General features: G+C 45.8%; 1 protein-coding gene across 1 annotated transcript in view; it reads right to left on the minus strand.

The window, feature by feature from the left end:
• PHLPP1 (PH domain and leucine rich repeat protein phosphatase 1) overlaps positions 1-22,166 on the minus strand; it is a 225,752-nt gene extending 203,586 nt beyond the window's left edge. The window contains exon 1 of the mRNA XM_070940757.1: positions 20,473-22,166. Coding sequence (XP_070796858.1) covers positions 20,473-22,048 — 1,576 coding nt within the window. The 5' untranslated portion in view covers positions 22,049-22,166. The remainder of the gene's footprint in view (positions 1-20,472) is intronic.
• Between the last annotated feature and the right edge of the window lie 476 nt (positions 22,167-22,642).

A 22,642-nucleotide genomic window follows, 5' to 3' on the forward strand; every position in this document is an offset into this window, starting at 1 on the left:
AGTAATACCATTTTTTTAAGGTTTTAAAGATTTAAAGAATGACATTAGTATGTAAAAACTTACGTTCTTGCCTAGAAGATTGCTATGGCAGCATTATCAGGGGTGCAATGGAGGCCCAAGATAGATGAAAGAAAGACCATGGTTTGCCCATTCTATGCTAAGCCCTCATGTGGCTTTGGCTGAAGATAGTGTAAACATAGCTATTCTTGTTTGTATAGATTTTAACTTACTGTGATATATGAATCCAGTCAAACTGCTAGCTCATTATATGTATGATGTCTGAATCCTGTAACTATAAACATGAGTTCAAAGCCAGTAGTTCTCTGGCCAGAGTTGGCATATATACGCTTGGCAATTGCTCTCTTCAAGGCCATCACATCCCATGCAGAATCCATGAATTTGTGGGAAGGGCGAGAAGGAAAGGCTACCGGTTTCAACCACTGAATGTATAAGAGGCACTTGTGCTTTTCCACTGGGTATAAACTGTTTTGTTCAGCTTTATTCTTGTCTGCAATAAAAAAATACTTATCCAGCTGAGTCTGTGTATGAGATTTCTGTTGGGTCCTAGTTTAGTCATGTGAAATTAGAAAATCAGTGATTGAAAATGATTTAAAGTCAGGCAGTACGTATATTATGGTTGGGGGAGTCTGACATTTTCAGAAAAATATAAGAGAAGGGTGGGGTCCAAGCCTGATAGTTTCACCCATTTGTTCACTGCCCTCCACATGTACAAGTGACATTGCTTGCTACAAAAAAAATATATCTCAGTATTTTAGATCAAGCCAAATCTGAAATGTTAGGGAATTCCTGGAAGCTTGATGATCAGACAAATCAGCCATCAACAAACAGATAAAGCCCATTTATAAACTATTTATAAACTAATAATTATCCTAGACCCTAGACTCAATACTCAGATAAGCAGGAAACAGCTCCAGATAAGCAATCTGAGAGGAAACCATATCCTAATCGAGAAATCATCAAGTCACACCTGCCAAGATAAGCTATTATATATAGACAGCCAGTAAAACCTTCCTTCTCTCACCCTGATGATGTTACCTAAATTAATAATGAAATGTCTACAAGAAAACAACCAAGAACAGAAAGCACCAAGAATCAATCTCCTTTAACCAAGCAATTGGGAGCCAAGACTCTGACTTACCCGTAAATAGGAAGACAAGCACAAAGGACATCCAGAAAAAGTAGACCATGGCAGAGTCTGAAATCTTCTCACTTAGTTTCATGAGACCACTTCTAGCTCCCCTTGCACATAGTATCAAGCCAAGATTGTTTTAACCACCTACTGTTCTATATCATCTTAGAGTCATCACTCAAATTCAGAAATAGTAAGCCATGAATTAGCATACATACTTCAAATTGTGGTTTACTGTCACAAATTAAACCATGGTTTCTTTATTAAGATGGATTCTCAGCTTGTAAGCCATGACTATTATGAACATTTTCCATGGCATATGTACTGTTGCTGAAAAAAAGCATACAGGTTTCATAGGTTGGCCTCTGAGTGGTCACTATATGAAATATAGCATTAACCACAATTTTAATCCAGTTGGCTTCCATGCAGCCAAGCACATATTCTATAGCCTTCTGGCTAGAACAGGATATGGATTGTACTCCAGGGAATCAGTGGGATGTGGAAACTTAAAAACCACTTATCAAGGTCACCGTTCATCAAAACAAATTTGAACAAAAAGTTGCTGTCCTATTTGCAGGGGAATTTATAAAAATATTCTGCCAAGAATTAGCATGTGAACAAATCCAAGAGGATATCATTCCTACCTCTATCTCTGTAGACTAATTGGTCATTAAAGAGTAAGAGATCAGTAAATATTTGCAAAATATCCTCTGACACAAACAATTCATTCATGATCAGAGCCACATAGACTGGGAGAGGGGTAGTATTCTGATGTGATGTTTCATAAACAAAGCTTCAATGCATTAATCATAATAGCAACGGTCTCAATTTTGTCCGAAAAGCTGATCTCCCGGTAAACATTTCTCTAGCCAAGTAAACCTTCATGTGTGAAATACTTTCTGCTGTTATGATAAATAAATGCAGAAGCACACAGCAGCCACAGTAAATCATGTTAATCTCTCATTTCTATAGTGGACTAAGTTTGAAGATGAATGTTAATCCACTTTAAGTACAAGATGTATCCTCATTTTACCACAGGTCTTAAGCATCAATCATCAGAAATCCTTGGAATGTGACTCTCAGCAACATCCCCGCTTCAGAAGTTGAGTTTGTAGGTCCAGGCAACCACAAGATGAATTTTAACACATTGTCTCAAAATATGGACTGAAATCTATGGCACAGCCTAGGTCATCATGGTCCCTATATTCTCTTAAAATGAGAATACAAAGGTATGCTTCAATGGGGAGCAGCTCCCAGAAATATTACTACTAAAGAAAAGTGTCCCAATGAAATATACATCCAAATTTTGTTTCTCACATATTGCATTTTATCTTGTTTAAGACATTAGGAGGAAGAAGTAGATTTTTGGAATACATTATTTGCAAACAATTCCCTTCCCTACTTTTGTCCTTTCTTCTTAAAATAACCCAAATCTTTTAATTACATAAAATTGAAAATAGGCAGTTTGGGGAACAGTGCAAGATGGTCAATTTAACATAATTTCTTTGCAATTTGCATAAGCACAAATACCATGGTCACATGCTGCTAAAATAGATGAGCTACAGTACTTTTAGCGTAACTTTTATTGGCACAGCAGTCCTCAGCGAAAAACAGAACCCTTGATCCAAACATACTACATCCCGCATCAATTTTAGATGAGAGGGAGGGAGGGAGGGGGAGAGACAGACAGAGAGAGAAGAAAAGATAGTGTTGCAATGTTAACAGCTTACTATACATCATAGAAATACTATGGCAACAAAACAGTAGTTATTACAAAGAGGAAAACTCAACCAATCTTTAATCCTGTGCTAGTTAAAGACTGCCAATCTTAAACAAAAGGGAAGGAAGAGCAGATATTCAGCCTATTATACATGATAGCATCATTTCTTCCACAATGTAAAATGCAAATCAACTTAAATAATATGGAGCTAGTTAATATAATTATAGTATATCTTAAATTGCATAATGAAAAGCTAGTCAGAAAGCCATAGGTTATCTTAGCAGTAACTATGTGTCATAAGTTACTTTGGTTTAGATGCATCCTACGTTGGAGCGTTAATAATGTTTACTAAACATAGCCACTTCCTCTTATTTCATAAGATTAGTTTTGATGGACAACAAGCTTGTGAAGAAAACAATTCCCCACAAATAGTGGGGCTTCTATTTCATTAACCTACAACCAAACCCCAATATATTAAATGAACCCCATAAATGAGGGCTAAATTTGGACTGACCTACTAATCCTGTTCCCACTGGTATAATATTTATTTATTCACTTTGCAAGTCGGCTGACACCCAAAAGACTCAGGGCAGCTTCCAAGGCATACATAGAAAAAAATAATAATAAGCACATCCAGAAGAGTGAATACCCCAAACTAACAATAAACTAATAAAGGCTACCCTGGCCCAGACCTGGGAGCAAAGGGACATTTCAAGATCAACTGAAAGCCTGGGAGCCATGTCAATCTCCAGGAGATGTTTGTTGTTCCAGAGGGCAGGTTAATGCAACATAGAAGCTGAACTGTGAAATTCCCAATAGATGACATTGTCTGAGGGAACCTGGAATGGGCTCAATTACACTAAATGGGCACAAATCAAATAACCAGGCCTTATGCAATGGAGGGTTCTATAGGTGATTACCAGCACCTTCCATAGCACCTGGTAGTTATTTAGGGACCATCTACCCCCAACAGTTTCTTCTGTCCCATACTTTTTGACAGAATTATCATGTGCCATATCCCAGTATTGATGGGGCCCAGGAAAGTAGCTTTGTCTGGAACTAGCCCCTGCCCTCTGCATGCAACATTTCCTTTGAGATTTGTATAGCTCCCATCTTGAATGTATTTAAATGAACCCTCAAGACTTGGCTGTTCCCTCAGGCCTTGTGTTAAGAGTGTGTGACAGACCCTTTGTGCGGGTTTCAATTGAGATCCTTTCTCCAGACGCTTTTGGTGTTTTGCATTCTTTTTATATTTCTATTGTTTGTTTTTGTAAGCTCCCCAGAGGTGTGATTATGATGGTCTATCAATGTTATAAATAAATAAAATTGGCCTCTTTCTGTGACTTTCTCCATAGTGTAGAAATGGGAGGTGCCAGTCTGGGTATTCCTTGCTCTAGCTCTATGTCCTGAGCTGAAAACTTCTGAAGATCCGCCTCCCTGGTGACGTCTCTTCAGTTTTTTTTTTCAGCTCAGCACAGCTCTGGCTGCAATTTTTAGCTCCTGAGCTTTGAGCTAGTCAATTTAGTGATAATAAATTCCCTGGATTTTCTTTATTTTTCTTTCTTTTGGATTTTGTTTCTGTTTTCTTCTCAGAAAGCCTCTCCTTTGCTGGATTACCAGGTATTGGTCAAAGGGGCGCTCTCCGGTTCTGGATCGAGCGTGGGGGGGGTGGCTGTTGTTCTCCCCCAACCTCCCCTATCTTGTGGGCGGCTGTGAGGGGCTAGCCGGCTGGCTTTCGCCCCGGTCCCTCCAGGTCCTCTTCGGAAGCCTCCCAGGCTTCCCAAACAGCCGCGGGAGCCGCGCGCGCCATTTTGGTTGCCGCGGCGGCCCTTTTGATCACCGCTCATCAGCTGTGAAGCGGAGCGGCGTTTTTCTTGCTTTCTTGGCCTGCTGAAGCTTGCTGCAGCCTTGCAAGCCGGATTTTAAGACTGGGAGCTGGCGTCTTGAAGGTGGCAGTTTTAATGGAAGTGGCGATGGCTGAAGGGTCTATGCATGGCGCTAGGACCACGCTGCGCCTTTGTTAGTAATGGCGGCTTGTAAGTCGCGGCGGCCTTCGTCCCCGCGCATTCTTGGCGCTACTTAGTCCAGGCGGCTTGGATCCCCTGGCAACCTTTTGGGCACAGCGCTGCTGCCTCTTCCTTGTGAAGCAGAGAAGAGCGTGGATCCCTAAACAGGGTATTTTATATCTGCGGGTTTGCTGGCCGGCCTGACCTGATACTGATTCTAATTTTCAGAGAGGGCCTTTATTTAAACTGTGGCAGTTGAAGAGCGGCCATTTTGAGACCTGGGAGCCATTTTGTTTTCCATTCAAAGCCTGTATAATTATCTATCTATCTATCTATCTATCTATATATATATATATATATATATTTTCTCTCTCTTTTGTTATCTATTACAGAGTCTTTGGATTTTGTTTTTCCTGTGATTGACAACTGACTTAATATCATGGGGGATGCTGACAGGCAATCTTCCTTCTCTGCTGAGGGCTCCTGGTCTCCTCTACCTGATAGGGGCAGGGCTTCTAGGCCTCGAACTGCCAGCATTGCTGCAGCTAATAAAATTAAGGCCAAGGCTAGAGCTCGCCCCGGGCGTTCCAAGGCTGAGGAAAAGACAGCTCAAGTTAGACAACGTGCCTTGGACAGAGAATTTGCAAGGGCTGCTGCCATTAATATGGCTGCTGACACCCCTCAAGATACTGTACCTGCGCTTCAGACTTCAGTTCAGACTGTGGAAGATCCTGTCCCTCAGACTGTCCATTCTCCTGCCTTGGCTGGGCCATCCAGGGCATGGTCTCCAGAGATGCAGGACGAGCCCCATCCGCGTCCTGGGCCTTCTGGGGCCATTAATCGCCCTGAGGCAACATTTACCCCCACGGCGGCTGGCCTTCGTCAGGAAGGGGGGGGGGAACTGGATGCCCAGAATTCCATGAAGTCCTGGATGGAGCAGGCAATTAGGCAGGGTATCGCAGAAGGGATGCAGCTTCAGTCACAGATGTTTGCTCAAATGTATGCCCTTAGACCCGAGGTGGAGTCCCAGGGCTTTATTGCCCCTTCTGAGGATTTCCATGGGCAGGTTTCCCCTTCTTCCTCTGAACTAGTTGACTATGCAGAAGACTGTTTGGAAGAGGGAGAGATTTCGGATGGGGATCAGGTGCAACCACCCAGACCAGCCTTCAAGGGCTTATTTAACCCCGCCCTTTTGAAGCCACTTCTGACTAAGGCCAGGGCCACTGCTCGATTGGGCCCTGACCCAGCACTCTCTGGTACCTCGGGTACTGGAGAGCAGGATGATTATCTTTTCACAGAGCAGGCGGTGGAGGCGGATACCATTCCCATTCCGGGAATGTTTCTGGACATGATCCGTAGACAGTGGGCGGCCCCAGCTCTACCCTCCCGGGCCTCAGGGCTGGACAACCAGTTGTTTACGGTAGATGCGGACATGCTCGCCTTGTTGGAGGTTCCAAAGGTGGATGCTCCGGTTGCGGCTCTCACCTCTTCTTCTGTTTTACCACCTGATGCAGAGGACGCCTTGAAGGCAGAAGATAGGCGAGAGGAGACGGCGCTTCGCCGCGCGCACCAGGCGGATGCCTGGGCTGTAAGAGCCTCTTCGGCAGCATCCTTCCTCACCAGAGCGTCGGTCAGATGGCTCCGCCAGCTACAAGGCCATTTGGCACCAGATGATGTTCGGGCACACCAGGACCTTTCTAAGATTTTAGCTGCAGCGGAATACACGGCGGATGCTACCTTGGCCGCTGCCAGGTTCTCCGCCAGAGCCATGGCCTCGTCAGTAACCGCTAGACGGATGCTTTGGCTGCGTCATTGGCGAATGGACGGGAAGAATAAGTGGAAGTTAGCTTCAGCTCCCTTTGAGGGGGGGTTTCTCTTTGGCCGAGCCTTAGATCCTCTACTCATAGAAACGAGGGATAAGAGGAAGGTCCTCCCGTCCCAGAGCAGGCGATCGGATTTCCGTTCCTCCCCTTACTATAGGCGGCCCTCCTTCCGTCAGGGGGGAGCCGGGCCAAGCTTTCCCCGTCAGCAACGGCCCTTTCACTTCTCTAGACCTACTTACCAGGCAGATAGATCAGCCTTCCCCCGGGGTCGCCAACAGGCGTCCAACAGGCCCTTCAGGGGCTCTGGGGGCAGAGGGGCCAGGAGATCTAAGTGACTGTCCGTCTTTGGACCCTCTTGGAGGCAGGCTCAGCCTGTTTGCAGACCGCTGGGAGGACCTAACAACAGACAATTGGGTGAGGGAGACAGTAAGAGCAGGGCTCTCCCTCGAATTCCTTTCACCTCCTCCGAGGCGTTTCCTCTCCTGCCCCGTTTCTGGAGACCCGTTCAGACGGGGACTCATGGAATCGGCTATCCAGCATTTGCTGGACATTCGGGCCATTCAGCCAGTTCCACTGGGGCAGAGGGGGTGCGGGTTCTATTCCATCCTATTTGTCATCCCAAAGGCCTCGGGGGGGGTGGAGGGCAATTCTAAATTTAAGAGGTTTGAACGAGTTCCTCGTTTACCGGAGGTTCAAAATGCACTCCCTGCATTCCATCTTGGCGGGAATCAGGGAGGGAGACTTTCTAGCCTCCATCGATTTGACCGAAGCATACCTCCACATACCAATTCGGCCGGAGCATCGTCAATACCTGAGGTTTTGCTATTCAGGCCGTCACTACCAATATCTTGCCCTGCCGTTCGGGCTGGCTTCCGCCCCCCGGACGTTTACCAAGGTTCTTTCTGTTTTGGCGGCGTATCTCAGGTCTCTTCCCATCAGAATTCAATGCTACCTCGACGATCTGCTCCTACAAGCGTCCTCCCAGCAGCGAGCGGAACAGGATTTGGCCACTACTATACAGGTATTGAGGGACCACGGGTTCTCGGTGAATCTGGCAAAGTGTCATCTGATACCTTCCACAAGGTTAGTGCACCTAGGAGCCCTGATAGACACGCTAGCGGGGCAGGTTTTCCTGTCCCCAGACAGACAGGACAGTATAAGGGCACTAATTCTATCACTTCAGGGGTCCCAGACAGTTCGAGTAGACCAACTGTCCCACCTGCTGGGGAAAATGATATCTTGTCTGAACATTGTTCCCTGGGCCAGGTTCCATGCAAGACCACTACAGTGGTTCTTGCTTCCCTTTCAGAAGGCAGGGACGAGCTCGTCCAAGATCAGAGTTCAAGTTCCGTTACGGGTTCTGCGTTCCCTGACCTGGTGGACGTCAGAGGCCATCCAGAAGGGGTGTTACTTCAGGGAGCCTCACAGGGTGGTAGTGACGTCAGATGCCAGTCTTTTGGGCTGGGGGGGTCATTGCGGAGCCCAGGTGGCCCAGGGCCGCTGGTCACGCCTCGAGATGTCTCACCAGATCAATTGGCTGGAACTCCGAGCTGCCCGTCTGTCTCTCCAGACCTTTCTGCCGCAGGTGAGGGGGCAGCATGTGCTCCTTCTCACGGACAATACAACAACGAAAGCCCATATCAACAGGCAAGGGGGAACTCGTTCCCAGACTCTCATGCGAGAGGCGGAGGCTCTTTGCCTTTGGGCAGAGACTCACCTTTTGTCTCTGTCAGCGGACCACATCGCCGGGACGGACAATGTCGAGGCCGACTGGCTGAGCCGAGCTACTGTGGACCCCTCGGAATGGAGGCTCCACCCCGACCTCTTTGCGGAGATAGTCGACCGGTTCAGTCGCCCGGTAGTGGACCTCTTCGCCTCTCCAGCGAACTCACAACTTCCTCTTTTCTTCTCCCGCTTTCCAGCCCTGGGAGCGGCGGGGGTGGACGCTCTGCGGACCCCGTGGCCCAGGGGCCTCCTATATGCCTTTCCTCCCCTACCCTTGATCCCAGCTGTCATTCGGAAGTTGTTGTTGGAGGGGGCAGAGATGGTGTTAGTGGCCCCGCACTGGCCCAGGCGGCCTTGGTTCGCCGACCTCGTCGACCTGTCGGTCGCCAGGCCCTGGCGGATTCCCCCGGACAGAGTCACCCTCAGCCAAGGTCCGGTGCAGCACCCGGACCCACAGAGACTACAGTTAGCCGTGTGGAGGTTGAGCGGGGGCTCTTGAGGAGGGAGAACTTTCCGGCCAGGGTCATCAGGACAATGCAGGCGGCCAGGCGGCCCTCCACCACGCGCATCTACGAGGCCACTTGGAACAGGTTTGCGGTGTGGTGTGCCTCTAGACATTTGAGTCCAACTTCAGCATCCGTGGTGGAGGTGCTCGAGTTCCTCCAGGACGGGTTGGACATGGGACTTTCCACTAACACTCTACGGCGACAGGTGGCTGCGCTAGGCACTGTCTTGGCACTTGGGAAGTGGGGTTCCCTCGCTAACCATCCAAGGGTGAAGATTTTTCTGCGTGGGGCGGCTAATTTAAAACCACCGCCTATTCACCGTTTTCCCACTTGGGACCTCGCTAAGGTCCTTCAGGCGTTAACAAAGGCTCCTTTCGAACCATTGAGGGAGGCTAGTCTCCGTCTCCTATCGTGTAAAGTAGCTTTCCTTGTGGCCGTCACGTCTGCCCGACGGATCTCGGAGTTGGCGGCTTTATCGGTGCGGAAAGACCTGTGTATTTTTCACCCCAACAGGGTGGTTCTGCGGCTGGACCCTGCCTTCCTTCCTAAGGTCAACTCCTTGTTTCACCGAGCACAGGAGTTGGTCCTGCCAGACTTCTGTCCTCGGCCTAGGCACGCCTTGGAGCAGACCTGGCACACCTTGGATGTGAGGAGGGCCCTCCGTATTTACATTTTTAGGACCTCTTCTTTCCGAAAGACGGAGGCTCTTTTTGTCTCGTTTCAGCCGTCGACTCTTGGCCACAGGGTGACCTCTTCCACGGTGGGGCGCTGGCTTAGGACGTGCATCTCATCGGCCTATGAGCTTCAGGCTCTCCCGGTGCCTCAGGGGATAACGGCCCACTCCACCCGCAGTGCTGCCACAACTGCGGCCTGGTCTACTCAGGCGTCAGTGGAGGACATCTGTAGAGCGGCCACGTGGACTTCTCCCACTCCCTTCATCCGTCACTATAGACTTGACTCCTTCGCTTCGGCGGAAGCAGCCTTTGGGAGAAGAGTACTGCAGCGGGTTCTTGAAGATCCGGGGTCGTCGGCCCAGGACAGTTCCCACCCTTAGGGCTGGCCAGTCTTTGGTATATCCCAGACTGGCACCTCCCATTTCTACACTATGGAGAAGGGACGTTGGTCTTACCGTGATACGTTCCTTCTCGTAGTGTGAAATGGGAGGTGCCAGCCCCACCCTGTCTGGCTGCCTGGCCCGGCTCCCCTGGTGGAGCATGTTGTTTCTATCTTTCAGACTGCGTACCATTCGCTTTGGCTTCGCTGGCAAAAACTGAAGAGACGTCACCAGGGAGGCGGATCTTCAGAAGTTTTCAGCTCAGGACATAGAGCTAGAGCAAGGAATACCCAGACTGGCACCTCCCATTTCACACTACGAGAAGGAACGTATCACGGTAAGACCAACGTCCCTTCTATCTATGATTAAGGAATAGCATTAATCTATCATTTTATAAGGGTATTAAAATAACCTATGTGAAACACTTTAGACATTCAATTCATCTATAGATTAAAATAGGTTAATGGCATTAGCCTTTGGCCACATTTGGGGTTTCAGTCATAAATTTATTTCCTAATATTTTTTAAATATACAGAGTGAAGAGCTGATTAGCTTGCACAATACAGTCCAACATTTATACTTATCACACAAACATTTGTGAAAAGGAAGTGGTAACTGGAATTTCCACCTACCCAATGTCCGCCTGAAATTTCAAGATGAACACAGTACTGTCATTAGTCACTTCCTACGTAGGGGCTGTTGCTGCCTAACAGCAGGTTATAGCACAACTATGGCATCCTAGAGAAACTAAATCCTGAACAAAATGAGTGATCCCTTGTACATAAGGAGAAGACCTCCAACGAATAATCAAATTTCCCTAGCCTAGGTGGCATTCTAGCTGTATTTATTCACTTTTATTTATGTATTTATATCCCATCTTTATTTTTATAAATAATTCAACATGGCAAACAGACCTAATATTCTTCCTCTTCCTATTTTCCCGAACAACAACCCTGTGAGGTGGTTGAGCTGAGAGTGAGGGATTGGCTCCAAGTCACCCAGCTGGCTTTCACGCTTAAAATGGGACAAAACTCACAGACTCCCAGGTTTCTAGCCTGGTTCCTTAACCACTAGACGAAACCAACTCTCTGAAGTACTACTACTTTGAACCTCTATGTAGTTTTGCCTACAAAGTAATTCAATTGTATTTGAGTGCCACTATATTTGGCCTAATTATATAGATACAGCAGGAAATAAATTAAAGCAGAGGTAAGCAGCTTGTACTACTTGGCTGAATTTCAAAATCTAACCTTAAGTGTGATCATTCTACTCTCATTGATAAATTTTTATTTATTTCCAAAGTTTCCATTTTTCGTTTTTGTCTTTGTGTTGTTCATTTTTCTTTTTGGATTTTGTAATTTAACTTTGGAAAGAAATAAAAATTTATCAACTCTATTCTCAACATTGGTTTCAGTTCCTCCCTAAGGAAAATTTAATCCCAGTCTTGCTACCATCACCACCAAAAGATTCCACACAAATGTTCCAAAACATTTCAAAGTTTTGACCAGCAATTATCCATGTACATTTGAGAACACTCATGACTTCCACACACTGGAGTTTTTCTACAAGCAACGAAGCAAAGTCAGATCAAATTATATACATGAAAAAGCTAATTTGGACCATATGATATCCAACTGAAAGTGGACTGGATTATGTCCTCAGAAACTCACTCACTTCCTACAAGAGAATGCAATTATAGCACTCCAGAAGTTGATGAACTTCAATTCTCAGCATCCTTAGGATTGTTCAGGAAGATGCAGAGTACTAAGGAATCCTATTTTCTCTTCTCATATAATATTAGATCCTGGAGTCACCAACAACATTGAATGGTGGAAGAATCAGAATAGTACTTCTTCATATACCGGTAGTATGTAATTAAAATAATGGAATATGGAACAATATATTGTAATGATGTCTGAAAACTTCTACACTCCTAAAGGGGCACTTATGCCTATAAGATAACACTATCCATGGCTACACAACTACTAGTCATGCCAATTACATATTATCTCCAGTAATATAAGCAGTATAAATATGAAGCACCACCTTTGAACCTCCAAGATTGTAGCTTCTGCTCACAAATAACAGGTTATTCTTTTTAATTGTTCACAACAAGGATAGATAACCTTTCATTTCAACAGTAAGCTCTTGACATGGAGCCATGCCAGCAGTATATAATGAAATGGCTAACCAAGATACAAACACATTATTCTCTTCCAAAAGGTCCTGTGCTGATTAGCAGTGGCATTCATACACACTGTCTGCCAGCCTTCCAAGTAAAAATGATACACACTATGTGGCCAATTCTTTTATTCTAGCAGGATTACAACCGCAAGAGCTTGGAGGGGTCATCACACAATACCGAATAATGAATCTGGACATAGAAGCAAAACAAATCCATAGCTGAAATCAGCGGGAAAATGAAGGGCAGAAAGTGCAGACAGGCATACTATGCTTGGGAAGCCTATATTACATCTCTTTATAATTTTACACAATTCAGAGTTATGACATAGCACAAAAATTAGGACCTTACCGTTTGTGAGAGTTAAATACATGCTTGATTTGTATCTTTTTTAAAACTGAAGAATACGAAACCAAGAGCCCTTTTATTTTTCACTGGATTCTGATCAGCTGTGCATAATCTACATAACCATAAACTAGTTAGAAAGTTGATTTTAGGGATGATTCAAGTTGTCGTACCTAATATCTGGATATGATAGATGGGAGAAAAGTGAGACTAAGGTTTGGTGATAGTCTGAACTGGATCACAGTGTTCCCTTACTCTTGTATACACATGCTTCTCTGTTTAGAGCATGGTAAAATTTCATACAATATATAGCAAAAACAATATATAGTAAAAACTGAAAAATTTCAGTGAAACATTCCAGAACATTAAACCATTGTTTCTGACCAGCAAAACAGAGTGCTTCCAGCTCTGCAACCTAGATTGAAAGGAACAGATATGTTCTTCTCTGTCATCAAAACTGGAGTTGAAAGGAAAGTTGAAAGGAAAAGAATACCTTCACTATCTCAAACTCTTCAAACGTGATTTAAAATGTTTTCAATCTTAATGCCCTGCCACTTTCTGGTGGCTCCATTTTCAGGAGCCAAGGCGAAAAAAGGTTTAAAATAACAGCAGTTGCACATCAATTGCTGTTGGCAAAAGACTGTAGCCAAGAAATCCGCAAATTAAAGCCAGGGTAGCAGTCTTAGTGGACACAGGGACAATATTTTATACTCCATCAGAAGGATGACAGTGGGGAAATGTTACTGGATGTGGAGATATGTTGGAAGGGGTTGACCTTTAAGAAAAGGTCCAGGGATATATGAACTGGCCTCCTGATAGCCAGCACTGTAGCTAGGAGATGAAAGAAAGGGTTACATCAGTTGGTCCCTATCTACTTGCACAAGGAACAAAAGGCCCAGTCCCCTAACTGCTCCCCCAAATACTTTCTTCAAAGCAGAAATATAATCTTAAACTATAGCAGGGGATAGAGCTACTGTTCCTTTCAGAAGACCACTCCTATTCAACTGTTCACTCCTAGACTAGGAGAGGAGCTGAAGGAGCAAGAAAGCATCTTGGGTCTCCAACCTCAGATGCTCAAAGATAACTTCCTTGGACAGAGGTAGCAAGGCATTACCTACCGGTACATCTGCATTCCTTTACACAATGGGTTGATAGCAGAAAAAGGGTAAGCCATCCATGATTTCACACAATTCACAGCTCTTCAGATATGAAGTTAATGTTTTCCTATCAGGTCCATCTTCCACTGACCCCAAAGGTCCCCCATGCTATGCCCAGTACTGTGCATTTCTCCAAAATGTTACATGAAAAGTTTTTTTGAAAACAAAGCACTTTCAGGTAGCTATGTCTCAGTTGCTTCTGCAGAGCTAAACTTCATCCCTATTACTCGCAACAGGAAAAATGGAATATAAGGGAAGATTTTCTAGATAGCCTTTGAATTTGTAAGAGAACACTATTCAGTAAACAAAAGCAAGCACAAAGCTGGTGGGAAGTGTTTGGATGAGAGCTTTGAGTTCTTTTTTATACTGTTCTGAGGGCTTTCGTGTGGCTGTATATCACCAACAGATTGTATGAAACGTCTAGTGTTCCGAGTTGAACAGATGGATAGTTTAATTGCACAGAATGCTCCGAGGTATATCAATACCACCATCGCCAAGAGGAGAGTTATTACAAAATTTAAGTAACAATGTCCAATAATGAAAGGCAAAAGAATCAGCAGGGCGGGATCCTTTCAATTTTTAATAGATGGGACTAACAGCCCAAGCAAAGTGAAACTGGACAAAACTGGTTAGAGACAACAGAACTCAATTGCTTCTTGGTATGTGTCTCGAGGTATTATATTAATATATGGCTGAAATCCTAAGCAAACCCCTAAGAAGTAGGCCAACATGAGTTCAGTGAAAATCCTTTGAAGTTAATCCACATAGATGGGATAAGAAAAGTTCAAAATATGCAAACCTCAGGGCACGGGTACAATCAAAAGGTGTATTAACTGTCACTTCCCAAACTAAAGTTGAAACAGGCCAACATTTCTCAAAGGTCACTCCAGCATCAAAAACATGTTAGGGAAGGATGGAGAAAATTCTTGACTAGAAATAGGAAAACAATTCTACTGGCTGGAGCTACAGAGAGTTGCAATTCAGCAACCTCTGGATAGCCATCGCTCATGCGTTTTGATTTAGCAACATCTTGGAGGCCCTGCATCAACTTAACTTTAACTTTTAGGACCTTTTTGGTCACCATTTGTTTTAGTGGTAATTTTTAAAAAATGTAGATAAGGTTTCTATGGCAGTGGGAGGGAGAAGGGAGATTGTCAATTAGCAATAGCACTTTAGACTTATATACCACTTCACAGTGCTTTTACAGTTCTCTCTAAGTGGTTTACAGAGTCAGCATATTGCCCCCAACAATCTGGATCCTGATTTTATTGACCTCAGAAGGATGGGAAGGCAGAGTCAACCTTGAGCCAGTGAGAATCAAACTGACAAACTGGCAGCAGCTGACTGTCAGCAGAAGTAGCCTGCAGTACTGCATTCTAATCACTGCACCACCACAATTCGTCAAAAATAGTTTGTTCTGGTTCTGCAGCTTACACCCCAAAATCAGCAAGTACTTTCATAATTGGGAGGTAAACAATAGGCTGACAATGTGCCAAGATAATTCATTACAATTTTCATATCGGTGTTTAATAAGATGATCAACAGTTACCACTCTGGCAAACACATAAACTCAAGTCCTATTTCTCTCCTTGGGAAACTTAAGAAAATAAGAGAGCAGTAAACCGTGTTCACACCATTTTGCAGGATGATACAGGTAGTCCTCAATTTACGACTGTTCTTTTACCCACTGTTTGAAATTATGATGGTGTTGAACCAAGGGAGTTACGGCGCCTGCCTGAAGTTACAGCCATTGCAACATCCTCACAGTCAAGTTAGCAAAATTCAGTCACCTGGCAGCGTGTCCATCCTTATGTCCATGGGGGTGCTGCAACACCAACCCACCTACTTCTCTCCATCTCAGTTGCTCACCCAATCCACCAGGGTGCACAAAGCTGTCACAGACTCCAGGGCAGGATTCCCCCACCCTACCATGCCTGGGAGGCCTGTGTCCCTTCCCCCCCCCCCCCCCGCATCTCTGAGGACAATTACATTTGCTTTATTCTGTAGGCAGAGGGGGGAATACCTTTCTGCTAGTGCAGATTATCATTCTTAACAAAAAATGTCTTTGCTATCTTCTGGGAAGGAAAGAGCCTCTTCAGCCTTTAAATCAATCATCTTCCAGAGCAGAGAGCTACCTTTCTTACAGCAGGTACAGAAAAAGTCAAAGGTAAGTGGACCTGGGCATGGTGGGATGGGGAGAGGGACTAGGCCTCCTGAATATGGTGGGGCAGGGAGAGGGCCCAGGCTTTCTGGCCATGGCAGGTTTCTGTGCTCCAGTGGACACCAGACTTCCCCCTCACCCTCACCCCCCCCTCCACCTGGGGATCCCTGAAAATTGCTTAAGACCGCAACTGGGAGAGGCAGGACTTCAGTCATTGAGCAAAATGGACCATGGGCACATTACTTAACAACAGCTTCACTCCATGATCAAGATTCTGGTACCGACTGTGGTTGTAAGACAAAGACTACTTGTATCGATTGTTAGCTTACCAAGAAGTTATATAGAAATTCAAGCTATGCACCCCTTTCAGATCTTATCTCCAAAAAGTGCTTCAGAGCTCATCAAAGCACCTGCTGCAGCAACTGCCACAAGATCATAGAAAAAGACACGGCTTCTTTAAAGCATTGCAAATAGATGCTGCATTCATACTACCAAACACATCAAAGCGTATTTTGGAAACTGTACCTGAAACAGAGGACATTCCAAACACAAGACATAAATTTATTAAAATGGCTCTCTAAATCTGCCCATCATCACCTACCTGCATTTGCACATCAAAGCCCTAAGGTTTATTCCAAAATATTCCTCACTTTTTTTCAATGAGACTTTTAATGGAAGGTAAGCATTTCCAGGACAACCTGTGTCAATTATTTCTTCCAAGCACCTGTCACATACTTTCCTCAGGTCTGAATCTTCTATTTCCTCTTAGGATCATTGCTGCTGAGAGAACAAACAAAGTGATCTCAAACAAAATAACTTGCTTTCTCATCATTCTGTTGTGGGAACAAGCATTCCACAGATAACTCCACTAAAGGAAGCAGGTCAGGTTGAAACAGAAATGATCTTGTAAGGCTTCAGCACACATTTTCCTCCTATTGCAAAGGCCTAGATTATTCTAGTTTCTTCTCCCCACATGCCCTCAGGAATCTCACTTAATCAAGTGAATTACTTCTTGCCACAGCTTTAAAATCAATGCTTGCAGCTACAAAAAGGCAAGCAAAGTGTAAAAATAAATGTATGCTCAAGCTCGAGAGGCAGATATTTTAAGCAAGTTTTAAATGGGCCAGTTTGAAACATTACAACTATACAAGGGGAAGCTAGACTTAAAGGAGACAGGATATCTAAAGCTTTAAACTGTACATAGAAAAAATATTGGTAGCACTTGTCAAATTAGTGTTTTTATAGTGCTTTCAAAGATAACATTCACATCAGATAAAATCACCTGCATCCAAAGTTCTATATTTTCTACTGTGAATCTTAATAAATGAAGTATTCAAATATTCTATTTATAATTTTTTGCATATTTCCACTCCTACCAACTAACTCTTCATTTATTATCCTCTAAACTATTTTTTTAAAAAGCATTAAATGAAACAATTCCTCACAAATAATCCAAACATGTAATAGCAACTAACTGGCAGAGAAAAAGATTGCAACCACAAGGAGCAGCTTAACTTTATATCATAACAAATAAAGTTATGTAAAAATTATTTGGAACACTCCAAATACCTCAGAGACAAGTCTGCATATCAGGTCTCAATATCAATATTATATACAACATTTATAAACAGATGTATTCCACCAAAGTCACCCAAGAGGACATGTTTCAGTTCTCTGAAACAGAACTTCATAATGACCATTTTGAGGAAATTAATTCGAAGACCATCACCAACTGTTAATGTCTGACAATCAAGCAATCTTCTTCAACCCTCATGTTCAATTACCATAATTAAACTTCTGAAGGACACGCAGTTGGAAAAGGCTGTCTCATTATCAAAATATTACTTTTTTTGAAAGAATGCCCCAATACGGGAAGTCCTCAACTTAATAACCATTTGTTTAGTGCCGTTTTAAGTTACATTAAAAAAAAAAACCAATCATGATCGGTCCTAATACTTACCACTATTGCAGCATCCACATGATCAAAATTCGGGAGCTTGGTACCCAACATATATTTACAATAGTTACAGCAGGGGTCCCCAACCCCAGTCCGTGGATCGGCATCAGTCGGTGGCATGCCAGCAATCGGGCCACGCAAATAAGCAAAGCCCCATCCACGGGATGCAGGCAGCATGCAAAACTATGCCTCTTCTGGTCCACGGAAAAACCTTTTTCCGTGGAATCGATCCCTGGTATCCAAAAGGTCGGGCGCTGCTGAGTTATAGCACTCAGGGTCATGTGACCCCCATTTTTGACCCAGCTAATTCCTGACAGGCAAAGTCAATGGGGGAAGCTGGATTCGCTTAACAAACATCTGATTCAATTAACATCTGCACACTGGACCAGATCATACAATTGGATGTGACTCATTTAACAACTATCTAATAACAGAATATGTAGTCACAATTGTGGTCATAAGTTGAGGAATACCTGTCCTTTACTGATAGCTGCTTTTTAAAAAGGAAGAAGCAATATTCAAGAAAAAGCTACTTGGATTTCAAAGTTACAGATCAAAGTTACAGATTTCAAAGTTACAGTATTTAGTTCATACAACCAAGATGAAATCTGGAAGTAAAAATGTCTTTCATTACTTCCTCTGTTCAATCAACCCCCAGAAGCTAAGCTCTTACAATGCGCAAACTTATGGTTGGCTTAACCATAGTTTTTAATAACCATAGTTGTCTTTAAGTTCAGACAACTTGCTAACTATAAATATTAGCAAACCATAACACCTGAATTCATGCAAGCTATACACTGTATAGCTATACACGATTAGTTTACTGAGTGAATCCATTTGTAAATACTATAGATGTGCAGTCCTTTGGGTTTCAAGACAAAAAAGCAAGATCCCAAGAAAAGGCATACAGCTAGTCCTCAACTTACAGGTTTGTTTAGTGACCGATCAAAGTTACCATGGCACTGAAAAAAGTGACTTATGACGATTTTTCACACTTACAACTCTTGCAGCATCCCTGTGGTCACATGATCAGATCTCAGATACTTGGCAACTAACTTATGTTTATGAGTTGATCATGTGATCTTTCGCAACCTTCTGACAAGCAAAGTCAATGGGGAAACCAGATTCACTTAACAACCATGTTACTAACTTAAGAACTGCAATGATTCATTTAATAAGCATGGCAAGAAAAGTCATAAAATGGGGCAAAGCTCGCTTAGCAAACATCTCACTTAGGAACAGAAATGTTAGGCTCAATTTTGGTTGTCAAGGACTACCTGCATTTGGTTTGAAGTAATGCAGACAGAATGTGTGCCTAGGATATAAAACATACCTAAAGGTACCTTTTTGCTTTCAAATCCAAAAAAGTGCTACACAGCCTAACATATACCAAATCAGTATGTCAATGAACATTGATGTCATAAATAAGATCCATATATATTTAGCTTTCCATCTAGAACTAAAAAAAAACATATTTTAAAAGTTAAGATGATGACCAAGACTTGACATAGTAAAACAGGCTGGCAGGCTGCATTCAACATTATGGAACTTAAGAAATTAAAGTAAATTGAATATCAGAAAAATGTTTTGCCTTTTCCATCTTTTAATATACAATGATTTTCACCGATGAGAAACACAAATTCATTCCCAGATTCAATCAATCTAAACTGGACCAGGCAGAGAATTTGACCTTAGATTGCAAATAAAGCTTGTTCAGATAAATAAACCACAGTTTAAATAGCATGTCTCAGCTGTTTCTGACAATCTTCAGACTTTTTAAAGATCCCTATAACTGTATTTTTATTTTGCCCCAGAACACTTTTACAAACCAACACACATCATTTTGTAAATGAGAATTAGTGCCATCTAGAAAACAGAAATATTTAATATTTCACATATGCATATATTTTTTCTTATGCCTAATGAAAGGAGTGCACATGCCTTGAAACAGCATTCCCCTAATTTCCTCTCAGGTGCCCCAATAAACAGGTACCGGTAGTAGCTGATCTTTCTCTCCTAAAGGTGAATTAGTAACTTTTCTGACCCATTTCTCTTATTGCAAATTTGGAGGGGGGGGTGAGAGAAAGAATATCTGCAGATAGTAGAGAACCCTTCCAAATGCCTGACCCACAAGTCTCTTCAGACAACCTTCCCAGCCTCTGAAGAAATTACAGAGTAGACAAGCAAGTTCCAAAGGCCAATCAGGAGGTCTGTTTTCTCTCAGATCTTTTGCACCCAACTCTTTCTTCAGAGCCTTTCCCTGCTGGTGTTTCTAACCTAATTATAAACAGACTGGAAAATGTAGATGAAAGGGATCAGAACTCAGAACGTTTCCGATCCATTTCTGGAAATCTTCCAAAGCTCCACGAAGTAACAGGGACAAAGATAAAGCCACAGGGATCCATCACATCTTCCCCCCCCCCCGGAGTCCCCACCCGCTGAAGCCCGGTTTTTCCCCACCTCACCGACCAGTGGTACTATTTTCTCCATTAAAATACTCATAGGTTAACTATTCCATACTGAAGAGACGCCAGAGTACGAGAGCAGATCCTCCCATCCCATTCTCTACTCAAGAGAGAAGGCGCGATCCCCTCACTTCGTGAAACCCAGGAAGCGGCACGGTAAGGGATGATTCACACGCTCCTCTGAGCACAAAAACACGCCTCCCATTCATTTTCTCACCCACCTGCATAGAAACGGATGAGGCAACCGGTCTCCGAGTCCATGCCTTCCTCCTGCACCCGCCAAAGGTCCCGGAAGCCCAGCTGCGAGAGGTAGTCGTTTTGAATCTGCAGGGGTTTCTCGTGCGATTCCAGCCGGCGGGCGGTCTCTCCGTGGAGCTGGACATACAAGGCCGGAGGCTGCTGCGGAGAGGCGGCTTCCCCAGCAGGAGAGGAACTTCCCCGCAAAGCTTTCCCCTTGCCCGGGGAGTCCCCCGAAGCTCTCCCTAGCCGGGATTCCGGGCTGTGCACCGAAAGCGGGTCGCCTGGCCGGCGTGGCTGGTGCCTTCCAGGCCCCGATCCTGCTCCTTCTTCCTTGGCCGCGCTTGGCGGCGCAAGATCCGCTTCCGATTCTTCCGAAGAAGACGAAGAGCCCCCGCCTCCGCTATAAGGATCCAAGCGGTCGGAGGCGCTCTCGGCACTGGGGCTGAAGCTCTCGGTATCCGACCCTCCCAAGAGGGACGGGCAAGAGAGCGGCGGGCCGGACAGGTAGAGTTCGGTGCGGGGCGGCGGAAAGGCCCGTCCGGGGCTGCAGTCGGAGGGGGAAAGGCTGGACTGCCCACTCGCCCGGCCGCTCTCCCCTCCACTGAGAGCCAGGCGCCTGGGCCGAACAGCCGCCGCCTCTCCAGCTCCCAAGCCGTTGGGGGTACCTCGACGGCTTCGGGGCCTTCTCCCGACTGGGATCGGGGTTAAACTTCCCGCCGGAGAAGTCGGAGCCTCCGCGGGCTCGGGCAGCGCTTCTTCTTTCCCGCCGAGAGAAGCCGACGATGGTTGTAGGAGCAAATCATCCGCCGCCGCCTCTTCTTTAGGGGGCAGCGGAGCCTCGGCCGCGGCGGCCGCCGTCTTCCCCCAAACCCGGACAGCGCTACTCCCGCCTCCCCGGTGTCCGAGCTGCAGCAAGCGAAGCGCCACTTCGGCGGCGGTGGTCTCCAGGTTGCAAAGCACGGGGAGCAGAGAGCAGCCGCCGCCGCCGCTACCCCGCTGTTGCTGCTGCTGGTGATAGTAATAGTAGACATGGACGCATCCTCGCTGTAGGTCCCGCCGCACCCAGTCTCGCTCTGGGGCTTGGAGGGGCTGAAGCTGCCGGGGAGGCTTGGGCAGCAAAAGCAGGGTCTTCCGATCTAAGCTGCGTGTTCCCAGCGCGGCGGCTGCGGCGATCGGAGCGGCGGGGGAAGAAGCCGCCGAGAGATTCCTCTTCAGTCTGCCTCTCCGCAACAGGAGGGAGTTGGCGCCGCTGCCGGGAATAGCCGCCGCCGCCGCCGCTTGAGTCCCGTTGGCCGCTAGCGCCAACGAAGCGCCGCAGCCGGTGGCCGCGGCCCCTCGTCTCCTTCGCCGGTGGTGGCCGCCGACTAGCCCCGTTCTCGCGGCTCCTGCGACGGCGGCTGTTCCTTTGCCCCCTTCCAACGGGCTGGGTCCTCCTATGCCGTTGCCGCTCTCGATGCCGGGGGCTGCTTGGCCCGAGTTGCTCGGCCGCTCCCCCTTGCCGATCATCGGGGCCGGCGTTTCTCGGCTCCCAAGCTGTGGTTGCTGCGCAGGTTCCATTGTAGAACGGCCGGGCGAGCCGCGTTCCGAAGGGGGGAGGGGGCGCCGGATTATGTAGCAACAGTGAACATTCCGTCGGTGTCTTAGCGTTCCATTCGGCTCAGCCTTGCCGCCGCGCAGCTGCTGCCGTTGTCGCGAGCGCCATTAGGGACTGGAGAAGAGACAGGCTCAGCGGCGGCAGGCAGCAGCCACCGCCTCCTTCCTCCCTCCCTCCCACCCACCCGGCGTGGCCTCTCCTCTCCTCTCCTCCTGAGGCTCCTTATGAATATTAATTAAAGCAGGCCTCATACGAAGAGCGTAATTTTCTGCTTGCCTCGCTCGCTCCCCCTAACGCCGTTCGAGCGCCTTCTTAATATTCATGAGGAGTGACGACATCCCTCGTGAGTTAGGAAAGGGCGGGGCTCCAGGGATAAACAAAACGTGATAATTTGCGCCCAAGATGAACGGCGGGAGAAAAATCGACCGATGAAAAGGCTGCCGGGAAACGTAGTTCTGAAGCTCAGCTCTGCTTCCCGAGATCTCCCAGTGCTGACTACATGTCCCTTCAGCCGTCGCGCCCTCTTCGTTGGGCGGGAGAGAAAAGGCAGCTTCCCT

The sequence above is a fragment of the Pituophis catenifer genome, unplaced genomic scaffold, assembly GCF_029215685.1.
Source record: "Pituophis catenifer annectens isolate HBS135680 unplaced genomic scaffold, rPitCat1.0.hap2 SCAF_3, whole genome shotgun sequence".
Taxonomy (NCBI): Eukaryota; Metazoa; Chordata; class Lepidosauria; order Squamata; family Colubridae; genus Pituophis; species Pituophis catenifer.